The sequence below is a fragment of the Kogia breviceps genome, chromosome 12, assembly GCF_026419965.1.
Source record: "Kogia breviceps isolate mKogBre1 chromosome 12, mKogBre1 haplotype 1, whole genome shotgun sequence".
NCBI lineage: Eukaryota > Metazoa > Chordata > Mammalia > Artiodactyla > Physeteridae > Kogia > Kogia breviceps.
This window is the reverse complement of record NC_081321.1, coordinates 91,672,702-91,692,944: the sequence shown is the minus strand read 5'-3', so window position 1 is coordinate 91,692,944 and position 20,243 is coordinate 91,672,702. Positions and strand designations below refer to the sequence as shown.

The 20,243-nt window shown below is 42.2% G+C and overlaps 1 protein-coding gene and 1 pseudogene across 36 annotated transcripts in view; one reads left to right on the top strand and one right to left on the bottom strand.

The window, feature by feature from the left end:
* Positions 1–20,243, top strand: part of RBFOX2 (RNA binding fox-1 homolog 2) — a 262,010-nt gene that overhangs the window by 111,288 nt on the left and 130,479 nt on the right. For 4 of the 36 annotated variants that reach the window (XM_067010110.1, XM_067010111.1, XM_067010101.1 and 1 more), the window contains exon 1: positions 2,913–3,302. The exons of 29 other annotated variants lie outside the window; for them this stretch is intronic. In XM_067010110.1, coding sequence (XP_066866211.1) covers positions 3,288–3,302 — 15 coding nt within the window. In that variant the 5' untranslated portion in view covers positions 2,913–3,287. Of the gene's footprint in view, positions 1–2,912; positions 3,303–20,243 lie in introns of those variants that run through there. 3 more of the 36 variants (XM_067010100.1, XM_067010109.1, XM_067010096.1) reach the window with 3 other exon arrangements.
* On the bottom strand, positions 14,763–18,771 carry LOC131766462 (ATP synthase membrane subunit K, mitochondrial pseudogene; annotated as a pseudogene).

The window sequence follows — 20,243 nt, the reverse complement described above, 5'->3', positions numbered from 1 at the left end:
GTGGGCCCTCCCAAGAAGAGTTTATTCTCTGATGCCCCAGTTCACATGTTCCCTCCTCTGAACTAATATAGAGGCTAATAAGTTTCAAAGAACCGTTAAGCGGCCTTATAAAGTGTTCTCCTGATAGAAGGAAGCATGTGTGCGTCCTAATACTGTGTGTAAGACTGGGATCCTATTCAGAGGGTCTTCCTCGAGTGCATTTGTTATACCTTTGTGTCTCTTCATCTGGATCCTGCATAGCGACAAAGCAGAGCCTTCCTTATTTGACTTGATTTGAAAGAATTTTGTTTTCTCCTACCTCCTTGTTTCTTTTTCTTCCTTTCTTTTTTTTAAGGTTAGGGAAATGTAGACATGCAGGAGCATGAATTTAAAAGATCCACTTAGCTTGCCTGTGGGATTTTGAAGTTTTTTGTTTTTTGAGTGAAGAAAACATATAGAGCAGAGTGTTCACCCGATTCTTAAGATTATGATCAGAAAAGGAAAAGATGCGTTGACAGTAGAAATTTATGAACTCCCTGTGTTTCCAAAGAAGTTTACAAAGATTCCACTCATGGGAGTTTTGCAGGTAGTTTTCAGAGTTTTTGTGACATATTTAAACTTCTTAAATTTCCTTTCAAGGATCTTGTTTCTGTATGTATTTTTCTCCTGCTTTGCTCCAGGAGAACAGCGGTATCATTATCCCATCCTAAATTTGATTAAAAGATAACACCATAAAGTGACAATATATGAAATTTTATTGGTTTTTTTTTGTTTTGTTTTTGGTACTTAGTTAAGAATGGGGCTCCCCTGGTGGTGCAGTGGTTGAGAGTCCGCCTGCCGATGCAGGGGACACAGGTTCGTTCCCCGGTCTTGGGAAGATCCCGGAGCCTGTGCTCTGCCACAGGAGAGGCCACAACAGTGAGAGGCCCGCGTACAGCAAAAAAAAAAAAAAAGAATGAATGAGTATTAACAATTTTGTGTCTCCTTCCTCTCCCCCACTTCCTTGGCCATGCCACACAGCTTGTGGGATCTTAGTTCCCCGACCAGGGATCAAACCTGGGCCCACAGCACCATACAGTTTTGTGTCTTCAAAGAGTTCGAAAGGACATAATCTCTTCACAGTGTGATTTTGATACAGTTGTTTAGAACGGAATATAGGAAAGCCTGGTGACTTAAGATTTAGGGCATGGGCTACGAGACTAGAGGGGAAAGTTACATGTAAAAGTTGCTTATATAACAGACACTAAGTTACAGTTTATAGAAAGCCGAGATTTGTTTTCCCATTTTAGAAAAAAGTCTGTCTCCGTTTTAGACATGGAAGTTCTTACTCCTCTTTTGTACTGGAACTGAGGTAATCCTGACTTCAGAGGAAGCAAAGAAGTTCTGCATATAGGAAAGAAAAGGTTTGGGTGAGGCTGAGAAGAATACTTGCCCCACCTCTCCTCAGTGTAAACCTGTGGGAGTTTGAGGCGGGAGGAGGGAAGAGGGCTGAGCTCTCTTGCCGAAGGCACGCGTTTAGTGCGGAAGAAAAGGAAACATGACTTCGGAACCATGACTTCGCTTCTACTGTGAGAGAAAAAGACTCCCCACCATAGCAGGAGACAGAGCTCTCTCTACAGCCCGAAGTGTCAGGTAGGGAGAGGGAAGGTACCTCGTACCTGCGCCGGGCCTGCCTTGAATGTGAGACTCGCAGACCTAACTTGGATATCTTGTGAGCAGGAGAGAGCTGTTTCAGCATGTCCGAGGGGAACAGAACCTTGAGGCAGCTGGAAGGTGGAAGGCCTCTTGTTTTTGTTTTTATTTTGTTTTTCCTTTATCAAGTTAAAGGAATAAAATATTCCTCAAAACACACAATCCTCTGAGAACGTATTGTGCACCTACTGTGTGTTAGGTACTGTGCAAAAGACTCCATGGCTCAAAAGAGATGACCCCTGCCCTGAAAAAATGTGAATAAATGGGGTAAGATTGGTAGGTACAGGTAAGTACCTGTAACAGTCACTGGCAGGAGTGGTGAATGCCACGTTACAAACACCAGGCTTACAGAGGGGGAGCGATCACTTACAGCTGGGGTGGGTTTGGGATTTGAACGTGGAAAAATGGGTAGGGAAGTAAGGAAAGAGCATGGCATTGGCATATGGACGAGAAGTCAGTTATTTTCTGAATAACAACCACTAGGACAGATGATTAGATAATTCTTGTTGTTCACCATTGAACATAATGGACAAAAATATGCCTGGCATATAGGAGGAACTTAGTAAATGTTTGAACTGAACTAAATTAGAAATCATGGTCACCAGGGACATGGCAGATAGTTTACATAGTGATACCATTCGATCTAACTGCAGCAACTCGGAAAGGAGTGTTATACCCAGTTTTTGCTTGAGGAAACAGAGGCCTAGACAGATTAAATAACTTTCCCCAGGCCACGGTGATAGTAATTATAGACCCAGATTTCAAACCCAGGCTTCGTACACTGCCCCATACCCATGCCTAGTAAAGAATCTACAACGTGGTAGGGCTCAAAATCCACTTGATTCTAAACTCCTTGTTTCTTCCTCTCTTTAGAGGGGAGGCTCTATTGATTTGAACTAGGGTGGGAGTAATACAAAAGATGAAAACCTATTCAAGCTTATATATAATTTTTCCTATGTTTTAAAATCTAAGATTCAGAATTATGATCGGTAGAATGTTAGTGAATGATTATAGAATAGTGGCATAAGGCTGACCTGGCAGGGAGGGAATCACGCTTGGCTTCTGCAAGGGGCTCCAGAAGAACTGGGGCAGAGGGGAGTCTTGGCTCACTCCCCTTGATCTTGGAGGACAGAGTTTTTTTGATTGCTTCATTCATATTTAAAGAACCAGTCTTACACTAGTTGATGTCTAGCTACTAGAAGCTTGTGCCGGTGGTTTATTACTAACCCGGCCCATCCCCGCCTTTTGCAATAATCTCTGTGAGTGATGATTGTGTTTCTAGAAGTAGAATGACAGAGAAAGATTCCCTGAAGGCAAATACAGAGCGAGTGTGCTGTACACTCGGGTTCAGACACACGGGGCTGGGAACTCCCAGAGAGAGAGAGGGAGGGTGAGAGGGAGGAGAGAGAACAACAGAACAAGTCAGCTGGAGAGGAGGGAGGAGGGGGGAGGAGACGGGTCGGTTTTAGATTTTTAAACTCAAGTGATTGGGGGGGGGTTCTCCCCACCCCAAACTTCGGCCCCCCATTCTGGCACCTCCTTTCCTACAGTCCACTGAAGGGCCTTTTTGCAGTCCAGGATCAACTGGCCGCTGAGTTTGAGCAGCCCGGTCTGACATGATGTACCTCTGGGTGAGTACAGAGGGCTGCGGGTGAGGGCTTGCACTTGCACATATAAGGAGTGGAAAGCTGCGAGATTCTGCTCCTGCACAAATGGCCTTCCCCACGGAGCACGGGCTGCCACAGCCCCTTCTCCTCACAGGTGTGAGGGTTTTAAAGCCTAGCCGTGATTGTGACATTGGGTTGTGGTTTTTTTTTTTTTTTTTAAGAATGTTGTGTACCTTGTTAGACAGGCACCAGGGCTGAGCTCCCAGTGCAGTGCCGTTCCCCGGGCGTGGGAGGTCTGGGGAAGGCACATGGGGCAGGGGAAGTTAGCCGGTCCTCCAGGAGCTGCAGTCTTCCTGGTAGGTCAGGGCCCGGCTGTGTTTTGTTTGGGGGACACTGACCTTGATAGCAAAGCTTCTCTTTAGATATTGAGAGCCAGTAGGTGGTATGATTCTTAATTAGGAATTAGCCTTTGAAAGTTTTTGTCTAATAATTTTTGTTGTCCTTCACAATAGTCTTGTGAAGTAGGTCACTGTTGTTATTAAAATTTTATGAGGGAAGTAATTAAGTCACAAATAGTGACTTGCCCGTGGTTAGGAACCACGTCTGTAGCAGCTAGAATAGTAGTTAATAACCAAACATTATAAAGCATCTTATATTTGCCAGGAACTTAATACCGTACATTATTTTAATTTATTGTTAACTCTGGTGTTGTAATTTGGGATGGAGGGAAACATACTGGGACTAGAGAGACTTTTAAATTATGAAATGTGGTAACTTTTAGGAGAATGACAGGGAAAATAATACAGGGGGAAAAAACCCCTGCAGTTAGTTGTGAAAACAACATCTATAGTCCCTTGCAAAGATGGCAGTGTCTTCCCTTGAGAAGGCAGTTGTTGTGTGTTGCTAAGGGAGCCTCCTAGATGTGATGCCCTTGGCTACTAGCCAGCTTTTGAAGGTTTCACTTTGCCCTTTGCCCTTCAGCCTAGATGCCTGGAATCGCAGAAACCTACTTGGCTCAGGCAGACTAGATTTATAAATATCAGACGGCAAAATTTTAACTAGGTTTATGGAAATGGAGCTTGTGTGTGTGTAGGGGCTGCTTTTCCTGCTTCCCCCTTCGTATCTGAATATGACCTTGAAATCTGATTTACTCCCCTCTGTTGATTTATTTTTGTAGTATTTGGAAGAAGTCAAAGAACTTTTCTGACACACTTATGTCCTTTAAGTAGTTTTCATCTCTGAATGAGGCATCTGTGTCTAGGGTCTTGGCAGCCTCATCGGTGGGACTGATGAACTACCTGTTAACCAGAGGATGGGTTATTCTGTCTTTTGATTTGTTTGGAAAAGAAATTATAAAAGGAAGCGAGTTGAATTAGTCTCGTTTCCACTCATTTATGTTTGGTGAGAGCAGACAGTGACAGTCTCCTCAGTTATTTCCTTTGTGCTTGTATTACAGTTATTTGTAAATTTGTCTCAATCCCCTTGGCTTGTTAGCCCCAGAACAGAGCTTTCCAGCCAGAGTACCACATGCTGGGTTGAGACACATGTACGCCAAGGTAACTGTTCCCCTCAACCCTGGGAGCAGCCAGGAGGGGCCCAGGATCCCCAGGTCACTTGGTCCATGTGTGCTCTAGTTTGCCACTTTGTGCCATAAAAATACTACCATTTCCTATGTGTGCCATGACACCTGAATGATGGGGTAGCACTGTGTAGAGGGAAAAAAACGTATCAGCTCTATCTCTTCACGATCTGCATCATCTGGCCCAGTGCCTCAAACATTTGCTGGATTCAGTGAAAATGTCCAGAAGGAGCCATAGCTGCATGACATCGAGGTCATTTCCTTAGAGAAGGAAATCAAGGTAGTCAAGCATTAAGTGGGAGGCACTGAGGGGCTACTGTGGAGAAAACTTACTGGACGAGGAATAGGAGGTCAGAATTTTATCGAGGCCAGTACCCAGCCAGGTGACACTGGACAATCATTTGAGTCTTCTGACCACAGTTTCCGCATCTATAAGATATCTATTCTAATTCTAAAGTTCTGGGAAGTGAATTTTGTGTAGCACTTTGTGTGCCAGGAAGACACCCAGTTGTGCAGGAAATGTTAGTGTCTGGAAAGCATGAGACAACTGTGAAGCATATATCACCTCCATTGCCTGCTTGGTTTGGTACCAGCAGTGACCTAAAGGTACTGTTCTAAGCATTCTAGAAAAACTGCTGACCTGTATTTTGTTGTCAATACCTCTGAGCAGTGTGGACATTCTTAGAACCTGCAGAGCTGAAAAGTAGAAGTTACAGCTCATCCAGGCATTTGGGTTGTGTAGTTGGACACGGCTCATTAATTTGCTTCTGTGCATCTAGAACTCTGAGATAGAATGCCGTCTTGTGCTGTGTAGAATGCCGTCTTGTGCTGTATACATGCCTTTTTTGGTCAGATCTCCTCCCCACTTCCCTGTTGAGTCACCCTCCTTTATAGTAAAATTGCTAGCATTGGGGGCAGCATGATACGGTGCCAAGAATATGGGTTTTAGAGACTTTACTAGGTCTAAACGCCACCTCTCACTTCCAATTGTTTGGCCATGAACAAGTCACCTAACCTCTCTGAACCTCAGTTTCTTCATTCATCACATAGGGGAAATAATGCCTGTTACCCAGGATTGTTGTAAACATTTGAGATAATCTATGAAATGTGCTTAGCATGATGTATGGCACGTAGTAGATGCTCAGTAAATAGCCAGTGCGAGCCAGCTGTTTGGTTTGAACGTTCAGCAGACCACTCACTACCCCAGAGCATTTTCTCTAGCATGTGAAGGATGCCTTTGAATTCATGCAGAGAGAACTTTGATAAATACAAAGTAGTTTTACGTGAAATGTCTCCCGTTAATCAGTATTTTAAGTACTTGTGACTAGAGAACGCTCGTTAAAGTTGCCTCCTGGTGGAGAACGTCCCCATTATTTTTTCTAAACCTTTTTTTTTTGGAGGGGTGCAGTACTACTAAGCATTTGCTATGCCATTTATTCTCCCCATTTCCTCTTCAATGTCCAAAACAGGGAGGGCGGCAGAGAGAGAGAGTGGGGGGCAGAGGCAAGGAAGACGGAGGGAGACATACGATTCCTGTACTGAGGGAACTTACTTGTTTGATAATTACACAATTTATGTCCAGGAAACCAAATTATAGACCACTTGGTTAAATTCCCAGAAGTCAAGATGTGTTCTCCCCGTCTGAGTTGATCTTAGCTAGACTGGTCTCAGGCTCTCCCTTACTCATATTCTATATGGATGAACTTCTGTATTTCACTTTGAACTGTTGTTTTGTCATATTTCAGTCCTGTCTTCTCAGTAAATCAGTTCAGCCAACATTTAATGAATGCTTATAGTGAGCAGAGGTCTATGCTACTAGCTGTTACAAATACAAAGATGATTAAAGATCTTCATGCCCTTAAAGAATTTATAACACAGTGGTAGTCAGTGTATGTACACAGATAATAATGATTTTTGATTGATGCTATCCGGTTAAGAAAGTGCTTTTTATATGTCATCTTATTTCGTCCTCACAGCAGTGCTAAGGGCCCGGAATCATTATCTGTATTGTATGAGTTAGGAAAGAGACCAAGAAAGAGGCAGGGCTGGAAACTCAAGTGCATATTTTTTTAAAACTCTATGGCTCTTATTTATTTATTTACTATTATTTTTTAACATCTTCATTGGAGTATAATATTTATTTATTTATTTACATTATCTTCTTTTGGGAGAAGCTGATATTTTTATTTTGTTTCTTTTAAATTGTTCATTGAGTGATAACATATATGTTAGACATATACTTCAGTCCTCAACACCTGTGAGAATTAGCTGTTATCTTCATTTTACAGAGGAGAAAGTAGAAACTTCAGTAACTTGCTAAAGTCACACATTTTAGAATTGGCAGAGGTAGGATTTGAACCCTGGTCTGTCTGGCCTCAGAGCTTCCTACATCACACTTCACATCTTCTTTTATTTGTTCAGTAGTGTCTGGTTTATCACTGCTACCATTCAGCCTGATACAGGCTGGAGTAGAGAAATGAAAATAAGGTAACCTGAATTCTTTTTCCATATCCATTAATTACTTGAGACACATTACTTAATTGTATGTACCTTGATTTTCCAAGTTGTGAAAAGTATGTGATAGTTCTTGAGAGCATTAATGGAGTAATCTTAGAAAAATGTGTGTCAGCCGTTTTAGAAACGAAGTAGTCAGAAAGTGATGGCTTTATCACAGAACATGGAAATCATGGACCGTGAGTCAAGAGACAGCAGTGTTGGGTCTCAGTGGTGCTCTTTGTTAGTGTATAGCCTTTCCACCATTGGTTTTTTAATCTTTAAAATGGACTACTAATACCTAACAGAGTATCGAAATCATCTATTTTTGGAAGCTGTTTTGTGCTAAGCAGATGTAACATAATGATAATAATAACAGTGGCTATTAAGGTTGTTATTTGTTATTCAGGTTGTAGTCAGCCTAATTTTTAAATGCTCACTTTTTAATCCCTATTTTGTCATCCTAATTGGTTTATGTATTTAGAGAACTAGACTTAATAGTAAATTGAGTTATCACGAAATGTAGACATAGTTCAGTTCAGCTAACATTGGAGGCCAGATACTGTGAATAGATACTTGGCAGTGAAAAGCCATTAAAAGACTTTAAGTAGGATTGGGAGTAAGCTGAAGTGGAGTTTATAATTAGATTTGTTTTTAAAAAAATATACACAGATTAGAGAGGAGTAAGAGTACAGAGAGAAGTTAGGTGGTGGCTGAGTAATAGTCCAAGGGACGGAGAATGGTAGTGATAGCGTGTGCTGGAGGAAGCAGAACTGCCTGAGAGAGATGCCGAAGGTACGGTCGGCAGCATGGGGTTGTGATTTGGAAGAGGTCCAAGCGTTTTTGTAGGCGGAAGAGGAAGGGTATCATGAGTTTGATTTTGGATTTAGTACTTTTAGGTAACTTTGAGATGTTCAAGGGGAAATACTGCTTAGATAGTTGACTACCTAGGTCTAGAAATACAAGGAAAGATAGAGGATTAAACTATAAATTTGTGAGAAACCTGCACGCAATAGTAATTGAAGCTGTGGGCACGTTTGATGATGTTGAAAGTCAGTGGCTTGAGATGAGACTGGCCTAGGGAGAAAATGTAGAGCGAGGAGAGAAGTTGATGCCTGCCTCGGAGAGGAGATGAGCCCTCAAAGAAGGCAGGGAACAAGATTCCAGAGAGCTTGTTCTTCAGAAGGAAAACCAGGATATTAGGAAACTAAGATAAAAGAGTGGCAGGAAGAGAGAACTGAAATATGTCCATGGGTTTAGCAACGTGGAGGTCATTGATGACCTTTGCAAGGGTTGTTTTGATGGACTAATGAAGGCGGAATCCTGAGAATGGAGTCAGTTCAGGAGTTTGGGGGTGGAGGGGGGATGGGAGAAGGAAATGGGGATAGAAATAGTGATAGAAATAGACAGTTATTGGAAAAGTTTGACTGACTCTGAAGGGATGCAGAGGGTAGCTAGAAGAGTATGTGCGGCAGAGAAAGGTTTATTTGTTTTATTTTAAATAAAAGAGGCTTGGTCATGTTTAAAAGCTAGCCGAACAAATTCATTTGAGAAGGAGAAGTGGAGTATTTGAGAGAAGAGAAAGGATTGCTCTTATGCTTTGAGAAGATGAGATTAGCTTTAGGAGTAGGGAGAACTCTCCTATTTAACAGGAGGCAAAGCAGATAGAGGGCAGAAGAGCTTACAGCATCTAGGAGTTCAAAGGAGTCTTTACAGAGGAGGAGATAGACAGGCTGAGTGGGTGAGGCATGGAAAGGGTCATTGCTTTCCCAAAAAGGGATAGATTGGTGAGATAGTATATATGTTGTGAACCATATATAATTCCATGTGGCTTGTATGTGTGGGGTGAGTGGAATAGTGATGGATGAAAATTAAAACTTTTAGAGCCTAGATTATCTGAATTAAAATGTTTGTTTATTCCAACAAGGAGCTGTTGATGGATTTTAAGCAGGATCAGGTGTGATCAGATTTGTATATAGAAAGATGACAAGAGGCTTCTATTATTATTGCAGAATTTATATTTATACTTTGAGTGAAATTGGTTTGATGCATATTTTTATAAATTTATTTATTTTTAAAAATTTTATTTATTTATTTTTGGCTGCGTTGGGTCTTCGTTGCTGCACGTGGGCTTTCTCTAGTTGTGGTGAGTGGGGGCTACTCTTCATTGTGGTGTGTGGGCTTCTCATTGCGGTGGCTTCTCATTGCAGAGCACAGGCTCTAGGCGCGCGGGCTTCAGTAGTTGTGGAACGCAGGCTCAGTAGTTGTGGCTCCCGGGCTCTAGAGCGCAGGCTCAGTAGTTGTGGTGCACGGGCTTAGTTGCTCCACAGCATATGGGATCTCCCCGGACCAGTACTCAAACCTGTGACCCCTGCATTGGCAAGCGGATTCTTAACCACTGCACCACCAGCGAAGTCCCTCATGCATATTTTTAAAGCTCAGGAAACTGTAAGGGGCTAAATAAATGATTATATTAATGAGACTCAGCAGTTAACACATTTATTGATGATGACTGTGTGCTGATCACTTTCTAAGAGGTGGGGAAAGAGCATGAACGAGACACAGTTCTTTTCCATAGAGTTTGTATTCTGTAACTGGAAAAAGAAAGTTATAAACATGTAAGCAAACAAAATAAATTCAGAAATTAATAAGTGCTATAGAGAACAGGTAATATGACCGTGAATGCTTTAGCTAGGGTGGAAAAGGCCTAAATGATAAGAAACACCATCTTGTCAAACTACGGGAGGAAAGCATTATAAGCAGAAGGAGTAGCAAATAGAGTCCTCAGATAGGAGTGAGTTTGGGGGCATTCAAAGGACAGAAAGTGGCGGGGGTGGGGCGGGGGGGAGCGCGGGGTGTGGTTGGAATGTAGAGAACAAAAAGAACGTGGGAAGATAAGACTGGAGAGCTAGGTGAGGGTCAGATCATGTCCCGTGGTAGAGATCTGAATTTTGTTCTGGTTAAAAATGGGAAGGTATTGGGAGATTTTCAGCAGGAGAGTTGACTTGCTTTACTAAAAGTGATAGGGGAGGTCAAGAAGCAAGAGGTGATGGCTTAGACTCTGGAAGGCAATTTGATAAGATTAAAGATGGCTTGTGTGTGTGGTGAGATGAAAGAGAAATCTGGGTTATTCAGCTTTTGGTGTGAGGAATTAGGATGGAGGGGGCATTTCCTTGCAACAGAACAGAGAGTACACAGGAAAAAACAATATTTATGGTTTGGACTTGTCTAGTCTGAAACGTCTAGTAGATATCCAAGTGGAGAAGTTCAGTGGCAACTTGATATGAGCCTGGAGCACAGAAGAGAGATGTGAGTTGAAGGTATAAGGTTGAGATTCATCAGTGCATATTTAAAGCCTTGGGAGAAAATGTAACTGGAGAATAAGGCTGAGGTAGAAGCCCTGAGGCATCTCACTGGAGGTCTAAAGGATACTGGAATTGGGTAAGGTAGGAGGGAAACAAGGCAAGTATGTGATATCACAGACTCTGGGGAAGAAGTTGTTGGGTTTGGATTACTTAAAACCAAATAATTGGTCATTGGCCTTGGTAGGATGTTAGTCATTGGTGAACTCAGTAAGAGCTGTTTGAGTTGGAATGATGGGGATAAAAAAGCCAATTGGAAAGGGTTGAGTTGTTAACTGGTAGGTGAAGATGTTGAGACAGTGAAATATTGTGTAGTTGTGGGGTGGAGCAAAGAATTGGGGCAGTTACTAGATGGGCATGTGTATTCAAGAGACAATTTTTAAAAGATAGGTGATATCAAGACATGTCTTTTTTCACTAGGAAAGATCCAGTAGGGGAAGAATTGAGGGTGCTGAAAAGAAAGAGGCTAATTGCAGGAGCAAAGTCTGTTATATCCAGCATACAGAGAGGGATTGGCCAGAAGCAGTTTTTTTTCTTTTTAATAGGAAGGAGGGCGGAGTGTGTGGGTTTAGAGCCAGAGAGGCTGGTGGCGTTGGTTTCAGGCAGAAGAGGGAGTTCTCTGCGCGTGTCCTCTTTCTTTATAACGTGTAAGATGAACGTAGCTGAAAGTGTTAGTGCAGGGAGTGGAGAAGAAGTGTCGCAGATTTGAGGAGAGAGGACAAGGTGTGAAATAGTAGTCATCTCAAAAAAATGGGAAGTGAACTTACTAGAGAGGTGTAGGACGCTTAAAATCTGTGGTCATAAACTTGAGTGAGTGGTGGTAAGTCAGTTGTGTGATTTTTATCCAGCAATCTTCTGTTGTTTAGATGCAAAACTTGGATTTAACCAGGAATTGAGATTTTACTAGGTGAGTTAGACTAAAGGAAAAGGGGGCAAAGGAACTAAGACTTTTTGAAAAGGATTACGTATAGTGTTGGACCCTAGAACCTAAACTGGCTTAGGAGGGAATTAAGAACATGAGGAGGAGAGGAGTAGTGTGGTCAAAAAGCAATAGGATCGACCTGTAGATTAGAGATCTGAAGGAGGCTGGAGAAATGCTAGTGTGGGAAAACTCCTAGAGCAGGCAAACCTGATGGTGTAAGAGGAGAATGCTTGAGACGCTTGAGATTTTGGAGACGGTGTGGTGATTGGTGATGACGGTGCTGGGATACAGTGCTAGGTCAGTGGCTTCAGTGAAGTTGTGAAAAAATATAGTGGGCGCTTAAACACATTAGAACAGTACCAGCAACTAGGAGGCCAGAGTAGTTAATGAATCATCTGCGTGGATGTTGAGATCGTCAAGAATGACAAAACTAATAAAGGAGATGAAGACAGGGAGCCCTGTGCTAAGACTTGAGGAGGTAGGCAGACGACACCTGTTTCAAAGGATCTCCAGTTTGGACGGAGGGTAGAAGTCGTCTTGGAAAGTGAGGAGGATACCTGTGAGGTTCAACATGAGATGGTAGTGTGGAGTAGGGAGGATGCTTGCAACTGCCTGAGGTATGTAATGGAAGGAGGAAAGCTCCTACTGAAGAAGCAGCAGTGCTCTCAGGAGCAGTCAGGTTTCCTTTAGAGCAAAAAGGTGAAGGGAGCATCACAGAGAAGAGAGTGAGTATATAGAGGAGGTTACTGAGGGTAACTCATGACCGTGAGGGCTTAGGAGGGCAAGGGAGAGCCAGAGATGGGACCAGAAGAGCGGCTGTGCAGAGCTGTACGGGTGAGCCATCCAGAAGCCTTGGACTTCTGATGATGGTTGAGGTGAATGAGGATGTGAGCCAGGATGGAATTGTTCCAGAAATCTCTTGTAAAAACAGGGTAATTACTTAAACCTGTAAGCCAGAGCAATAATTCTCAAACGTTATGGTGCATCAGAATGCACAGATTGCCGGGGCCCCACCTCCGGAGCCTTAGATTCCTTAGATCTGAGCGCACCTGAGAGCTTACATTTCTCAAACATTCCCAGGGGATGCTGATGCTGCCGGGCCAGAGACGACCCTTTGAAACCCATTGGTCCAGAGAGACTAGCTGTGGCTAAGTAAGCAGCTCTTGCAGACTGTAGCCCCAGATGAAACGTGGCCTGGGTGACAGCAGCGCTGTGTCAGGCCTCTCTTTGATTTTGGCAGTTAAAGGAGAAAGCGAGTATATGATCATTTCTTTTGAGGGATAGTAATTTCTAGGTGATGCCATTTGATTATTAGTGAACATTTATTGAATATCTGTTTTATGCAGCAAAATGAGGATACCAAGAGTTATAAAGTATTTTCTTTCTCAAGGATAATGGGGCAGAATAGGGACATAGAAGTTAAATCGATAAATAACCGTACATTGTAGCAAAGACAACATGCCAGTCGGTAGGTGGTATGGGCAGTTGTCGACAGGAGCTGGGAAAAATGGGTAATCACTGAGGATGAGAGATTGGTTGGGAAAGGTTTCTTTGAAGGAGGTGTAATTTAAGCTAGATTCTGGGAGAACTAAATAGATACAGGTCAGATGGAGAAGTGGCAGACGCAGAGATATGGTGTCAAGAATGACCATGAAACCTTAACAACTGCTCCTGAGTCCCATTGCTTTCATCCTGGCCATACCACCGCTATCGCTTGCCTATATTATTAGAATAATTTCCTAACTAGCCTCCCTGCTTCTCTTCTTCTCCAACCCGTTCTATGAAGTCTGTTCTCAACACAGCAGCCAGAGTGATCCTTTCAAATGTCACATTACATTGCTCCTCTGGCCAAAACTCTCCAGTGGCTTCATATCTCACTCAGTATAAAAGTCAAAGGCCCTGCACTGGCCCGTAAGGCCCTAAATGACTTGCTCCCCTGGCTGTCTTTGACCTCCTGTTCTTCTATACTCCTGCCCATTCTTTGAACATTTCAAACACACCCTTGCCTCAGGGCTTTAGCTTTTGCCCACCTCCTTGCTCTTTCTGCAGATATCTGCTTGACTTCCTTGTTTATGTGAAATCTCTACTCAGTTGGCACATTATCAGGAGCACCCTGTATAAACAGTAATTCCCTACCCCTTTATTCAACATTTCCCATTCCTTTTCCCCATCTTTATTTTTCTCCTTAGCACCTACCACCATCTGACTTGCTGTGTATGTTTGTTTATTGCCTTTCTCCTTCAACCAGAATGTAAACTCCGTGAAGGCACTGGCCTATTCTATGCGCCTAGAAAGGTGCCTGGCATAGAGTAGGCACTGATGGGACATTTGTGTAGCGAAAAGAAGGGAGGAAAGAAAGTTTGGAGGATAGTGAAGGGACCAGTATTACTGGAAGAGACAGGAATGGCAGAAAGAAATGGTTTGATGGGTAACCTGGAGCATCTTGAATATTCTACGGAAAATAAGACATTCTTAAATTTTTCAGTACAGCAATTAGCCTTCTCAAAATAGTGCTTTGCTTTTAGGTTCTGTGGTTAGAATAGTTTGGGGAGGGACTAGAAGCAGAGAGATCGATTACTAGTGGGTAGTTGCTGGGTAACAGCTATAGGGCTGTACAGGTATGAGGCAGAAGGCCTTGGGATCAGGGTTTGAAAGTGAGAGTAACATTTTCAGGTAGAGATGACGGCCGGATACATGAATGCTGAGAGGTAAGCTCTTCCAGTTGTATAAGGAAGTTGCCTGTCTTAATATGTATGTTTTAATATTGTTCGTTTTAATGTGGCATTTACTCTTAAACAAGTATCCTTTGTCATTTTTCAAACCAGAATATGGAATTTTGTTGTTGTAAAATTTATAAATTAGGGAATAAAGTTGGAACCATTTAAGCAAACATTCATTTTTTTAAGATTTTAATTGTATACTTGAAGGGGTAGGAAATCCATGTGGTTAAAGCACACATACTGGCTTGAGAATGGGGGGGATAGGGAAGTGAAGCCTGTAGCTCCCCAAACACATTTTCTTTCATTTCTTTTGGCAAATGGATAAAGTATAGTTTAGGAGTTGTAGTCTTCCTTCGCTAGCTTCCTTTTCCCCATCTTGGTTCTGGAAATATGTGCTGCTTTAAAAACTCATGAGCGGGTTAAAGCACGGCGTTCCTGTTCCTCCTCTGAAGGTGAGCTCGCTGCTCCTCCGCACAAGCGCTCTTTCAGCATCCTTCGCTATTATTAAATGAGGTAACATTAGTACCTGTCATATAAGGCCAGCATAGAACACACTCCACAAATATTAGTTAAAAGGTTAATTAGATATTCTTAGTATAATGAACTATCTGTGTAGCCTAAAATACTGGGTTTTGATTCCACTTAATTCATATCTGTAGGTTCTGTGCTACCTTATTTGTGTTATTAACTCACATGGTGTTTTATTTGCTTATTTGAATATAGACCATTAATTTAGAGGTTAAATAATCAAAGCCTGCCTTTCATTCTTTAAAATAACTGTCAGTTATTTTTCCCGAGTGTGAGAGGAACGTTTAATTACTGGCCATTTTAGCCAGATCGTCATATCGATGAAAATCAAAAAGAACTGACATAGCTTCATGTGTATTGTATCATATGCTGGTTGCAGTTCTGTTGCTCAGTTGTTAACCTGCTGTGTTATTAAAACAAGTCCCACCCTCTTTATGCTCTTGTGTCTCATCTGTAAAACGGGGATGATATTCTCCCCAGTGTTATTGTTGAATGCCGTATTCCTCAGATAAACTGACATCTAAATAAAAGCATCTAAATCATTCTGAATGATTTATTTATTCTCTTTATTGTACTTTTAGTTGCCAATTAGATAAAAAGTGATAGGATATTTTTTTTTGCCAAGATTGGCATTACAATTTAAAAGCAGATGCCAGGATTGGGGTGGGGTGGGGGAGACAGTTGCTGTTGTGTGTATATTCCCCTCTGCTCTGTTTCATTGATTCTGGATCTTTCTTTTTATACTTTTGTTTGATTTTATTAAGTTTATTAAAAATACGTTTCTTGGGCTTCCCTGGTGGCGCAGTGGTTGAGAGTCTGCCTGCCGATGCAGGGGACGCGGGTTCGTGCTCTGGTCCGGGAGGATCCCACATGCCGCGGGGCAGCTGGGCCCGTGGGCCATGGCCACTGAGCCTGCGCGTCCGGAGCCTGTGCTCTGCACCGAGAGAGGCCACAGCAGTGAGAGGGCCGCGTACTGCAAAAAAAAAAAAAAAAACCAAAAAACGTTTCTTGGACTCATTGAAAGTCAAAATTATATTTTTTCATGTTGTTCCAATACCATGCTGCTCTGGTAGTGGGTGCTTACAGATTACATCCAATGCCGGGGAAATTCTCAAGATGGTTAAAGACAATTAGGATTGGAAGAGAAAAGGAGACAGGAATTCCCAAGTGCCTCCTGTGTATGAGGTCAGGTCCTTTCACAACTATTGTCTTATTTTATGATTCGTTTTTCATATTGTGATACAGAAGCAAGAGTCAAACCCAGTAGTTTTGCTTCAGAGTCAGTACTCTTTTTTTTTTTTTTTTTTAATTTATTTATTTATATTTGGCTGCGTTGGGTCTTCGTTGCTGCACGCAGGCTTTCTCTAGTTGTGGCGAGCGGGGGCTACTCTTTGTTGAGGTGCAGGGCCTTCTCATTGTGGTGTCTTCTCTTGTTGCGGAGCACAGGTTCTAGGCGCGTGGGCTTCAGTAGCTGTGGCACGCGGGCTCTCAGCAGTTGCGGCTCACGGGCTCTAGAGCGCAGGCTCAGTAGTTGTGGCACACGGGCTTAGTTGCTCCGCGGCATGTGGGATCTACCCGGACCAGGGATCGAACCCGTGTCTCCTGCGTTGGTAGGCGGATTCTTAACCACTGCGCCACCAGGGAAGTCCCCTGAGGATGATTTGTTATATAGAAATAGACAACTATAGATTTTGGTACCCAAAGTGGGGTGGTTCTACAGCAGAAATCTAAAATGCAGGAGGGACTTTGGAACTGGGTAGTGGCCTCTGAGGAGAGTGTTAGTGAAAAATTAGAGTACCTTGGCATCTTGTTTCTAAAATTTGGGACTTTGAGGAGATCGCCATTAAGGCTCAGAGGAAAGGAAACTGGAGGAAAGGGGGATCCTTGTTATATAGTGGCTGAAATTTTAGCATCACTATTGTTTGTAGTTGCGTGAAAAGCAAAAAAGGTGCCTAATGAACTGGCAGATGTCCCTAAGTAATTTCCAAGCAAAACATTGAAGGTGCCCCTGCTTTCTTCTTACTGCTTAAAGTATGAGAAGAGAGAAATAAATTGAAGAAAGGACTGTTAAACAAAAAAGGTCAGTTCAAGGGCACTGCCAGGAGAATCGTGGTCTAAAGATGAAGCTGAGGGTGTGGCTGTAAAGCCTTTTGTTAAAACCTAAGAAAAACCTTAAGAGTCACACAGAGGACCTTTCAATCAAGGAATAGGACATAACTTTTAGCTTGAGAGAAGGTAGAGAAGGGCTTATCTTGAAGATATTTGTGGGTATAGCTTTTGTCTAATGCAGTGAATCTCAGTGAGATTCACAGGAGGCCCACTGGAGCTACAGCTGAAAAGGAGAAGAGACAGTTCAAAATGAAAAGAAGCTGTTGAACCCCAAAAATTGTTCTGGCAGGAAGCAGGCTGAGAAAGTTACTCAGCTACTGACACGTGCTACCTTTCGTGAAAAAAGAAGGATGATTCGAAGGCAAGATGCACAGAGAATTCCTACCACAGCCTTGACACCTAATCAAGGAACTCCCAACATTCATTTGCCCAGTGAGATTTCAGAATCACTATGGATCAGTGACTCCTTTGTGTGTCCCCTGTCCTCCCAGCCCGCCTTTGGAGAAGTTATGCCATTTAGAGATTACAAGAGATTTCAGAGTAACAGAAACCAAAAGAGGGCAGGTGAGAAGGGTGCCCTGATACTATGCCATTTTAGGCCAGTCTCTGCAGAATGCATATCCATTGCTAAATCATCCCTTCTTTTGGCTTTTGTTTGCAGATCTTCTAGTTACTAGAGTATTTGTGAGAAAGCTGAAGCAATCAGATTTCCCACCACCACATTTTACCCACCTTGTACCATCAGTGTCAGTGAACTTTCCCTCTCTCCCATTACTGTACACTAAGCAGTTGCCTTCCTTATAACGCCAACCCCTCAGTTGTGTACTAGGTCCCATCTCTGCTAGCTTGTGTAGGACCTGGACCCAGCAATTCTCTCTCTTCTCTCTGGGATCATCAGGTTTTCTGTGTTTACTAGATTAGTTCCGCTAACATACCATTAAGCTGTTCTTGCATCCACTTGAAAATAATACTCTTAACCTCACTTTTCTGTCAGCTACTTTCCTTTTCCCTTAGAGCAAAACTCAGTAGAGTTGTCTCTCTTTGCTCATACCAGTTCTTCTGCACTCATTCCCTCTTAAACTCGCTCAGTTAGGTTTTTATGGCCACTGAAATGGCTCTTGTCAATGTTACCAGTACCCTCCATGCTGCTAAGTCTAGTGGTTGGGTCTCAGTCCTCATGTTACCTGACCTGCCTGTAGAACATAATGATGTGGCTGATCATTCCCTCCTCTGTGATGTGCTTTCCTGGGTACTTGACCTCCAGGACATCACACTCTCCTGGTTTTCTTCTTATCTTATTGGTGATTTCTTCTCAGTTTTAAAGTTGTAATACTCTGGGTCAAGTCTTTGGATCTCTTCTCTTGATTCTTCTACTTAGTGATTTCATCTAGTCTCGTGGATTTAATTCTGTTAACCAGGACAAATAGCCAAAACTATTTGTCAGCTGGGCCCAGTGGGCTCTCTAAACTTTTTATCTTGGTTTTATCTTTTTTTTCCAGGTTCATAATTTATTGTACAAATCGAGTATCGGGTGATGAGTTGACGTTAGCTTCTTCAGGCCTGGGAACTTAATAGATGAGATACAGTTTAGAATCCGTTTATATTGCTTTCACAGCTGGAGTTTTTTTAGACCTTAACTTGAAATATAAGACTATCAAAGCAATCAATACCTCTGTACGTGGCCAGTACACAATTTATTCTCCCTGTGAAAGTGTTACGAGTCAAAATATTTTTTGATACCAGTGAAATGTAATTGGGCATCAGTTTGTGGACCTGACATGATTTCAGTATGTATCCTTCAGTGGAGGATTGTTTAACTCTTATGACTAATTTAAGAAATAAGAAATGGTAGTGAAGGACTTCCCTGGTGACGCAGTGGTTAAGAATCCGCCTGCCAATGCAGGGGATGTGGGTTCGATCCCTGGTCCGGGAAGAGCCCACATGGCATGGAGCAACTAAGCCTGTGTGCCACAACTACTGAGCCTGGGCTCTAGGGCCCATGAGCCACAAGTACTGAGCCCGTGCTCCACAAGTACTGAAGCCCATGCACCCTAGAGCCCATGTAGCACAACGACTGAGCCTACATGCCACAGCTACTGAAGCTCGCATGCTCTAGGGCTGACATGCCACAACAAGAGAAGCCACCACAGCGAGAAACCCGTGCACTGCAACGAAGAGTAGCCCCCGCTCACCGCAACTAGAAAAAGCCCTTGCACAGCAACGAAGACCCAACGCAACCAAAAAAATAAATAAAATTTTTAAATAAATAAATAAATAATTTAAAAAGTCTGCATCAAATCTGTAAAGAAAAAAAAGAAAGAAATTATAGTGAAAAACAACTTTATTAGAAGTAAGAAAAAATGCATTCACGCAGCTAACTACATATCTCTCCTATAGTGACTACAAGTCACATTTGAATACTATTCATGGTTTTTTAAAAAATCTTTTTTGCAGTACTTCATGTTTTCCTATCCTTTTTGTATCCTCTTTCTTTCTTCCTATTCTCCAAGACTCACGCTTGTGCTTGAGAGGGTAAATGTTCTCTTCCTAGTTCTGTATTTATTCTTGCAAGTTCATTTCCTAGCCATATGAGGAATTGTCTTATTAATTTGCAATCTTGTGATTGAACCTCTTCCTGTAAAATGAAAGCATTTGTTGTACTGATATCAATCATATCGAAGAAAATAGACATAGGCTATCTTCCAGCCATTCTTTTGCAAGTACAGATTTTAACTCTCTTATCATTGTGTCTAAACCTTCTTTAGCCTTGTTAATAGTACAAGATCATTTGGGGTATTTTTTTAAGAGGGGTTTTTGAATCTATTAATAGTTGAGACTGCATTGAGCTGAGAAGAACATTAACGGTTTTTCTAAGGACAGAAAGAATCGTTTACTCTTTTTGAAATCTAAATAATGTGCTCTTGATTTCTCTTCCTTTTCCATCTGTGAAAATACATTCAAATTCAACCCTATTCTTCCTAATAGCGCAAACTAAAGCAAGTTTTTTGCTGAGTAGTACTGAAGCCAATCCCAAACTTGTTCTAAAATTGTCACAAGTTATATTTATGCTGTGAGTTGTAGGTTCTGTGTCAGTGTTTGTACTGTTTTTGACCCTTTGTTCTGCTCCTTTTGTAGATCTCTACCTATGTAGATGTGACTCTTCCAAATATATGATGTTTCACTGACATGTACTGTCCCAATTTTTATTCCCTATTTTCCTAGTTTGGGAAGCGTATACCTCAAAAAGCAGCC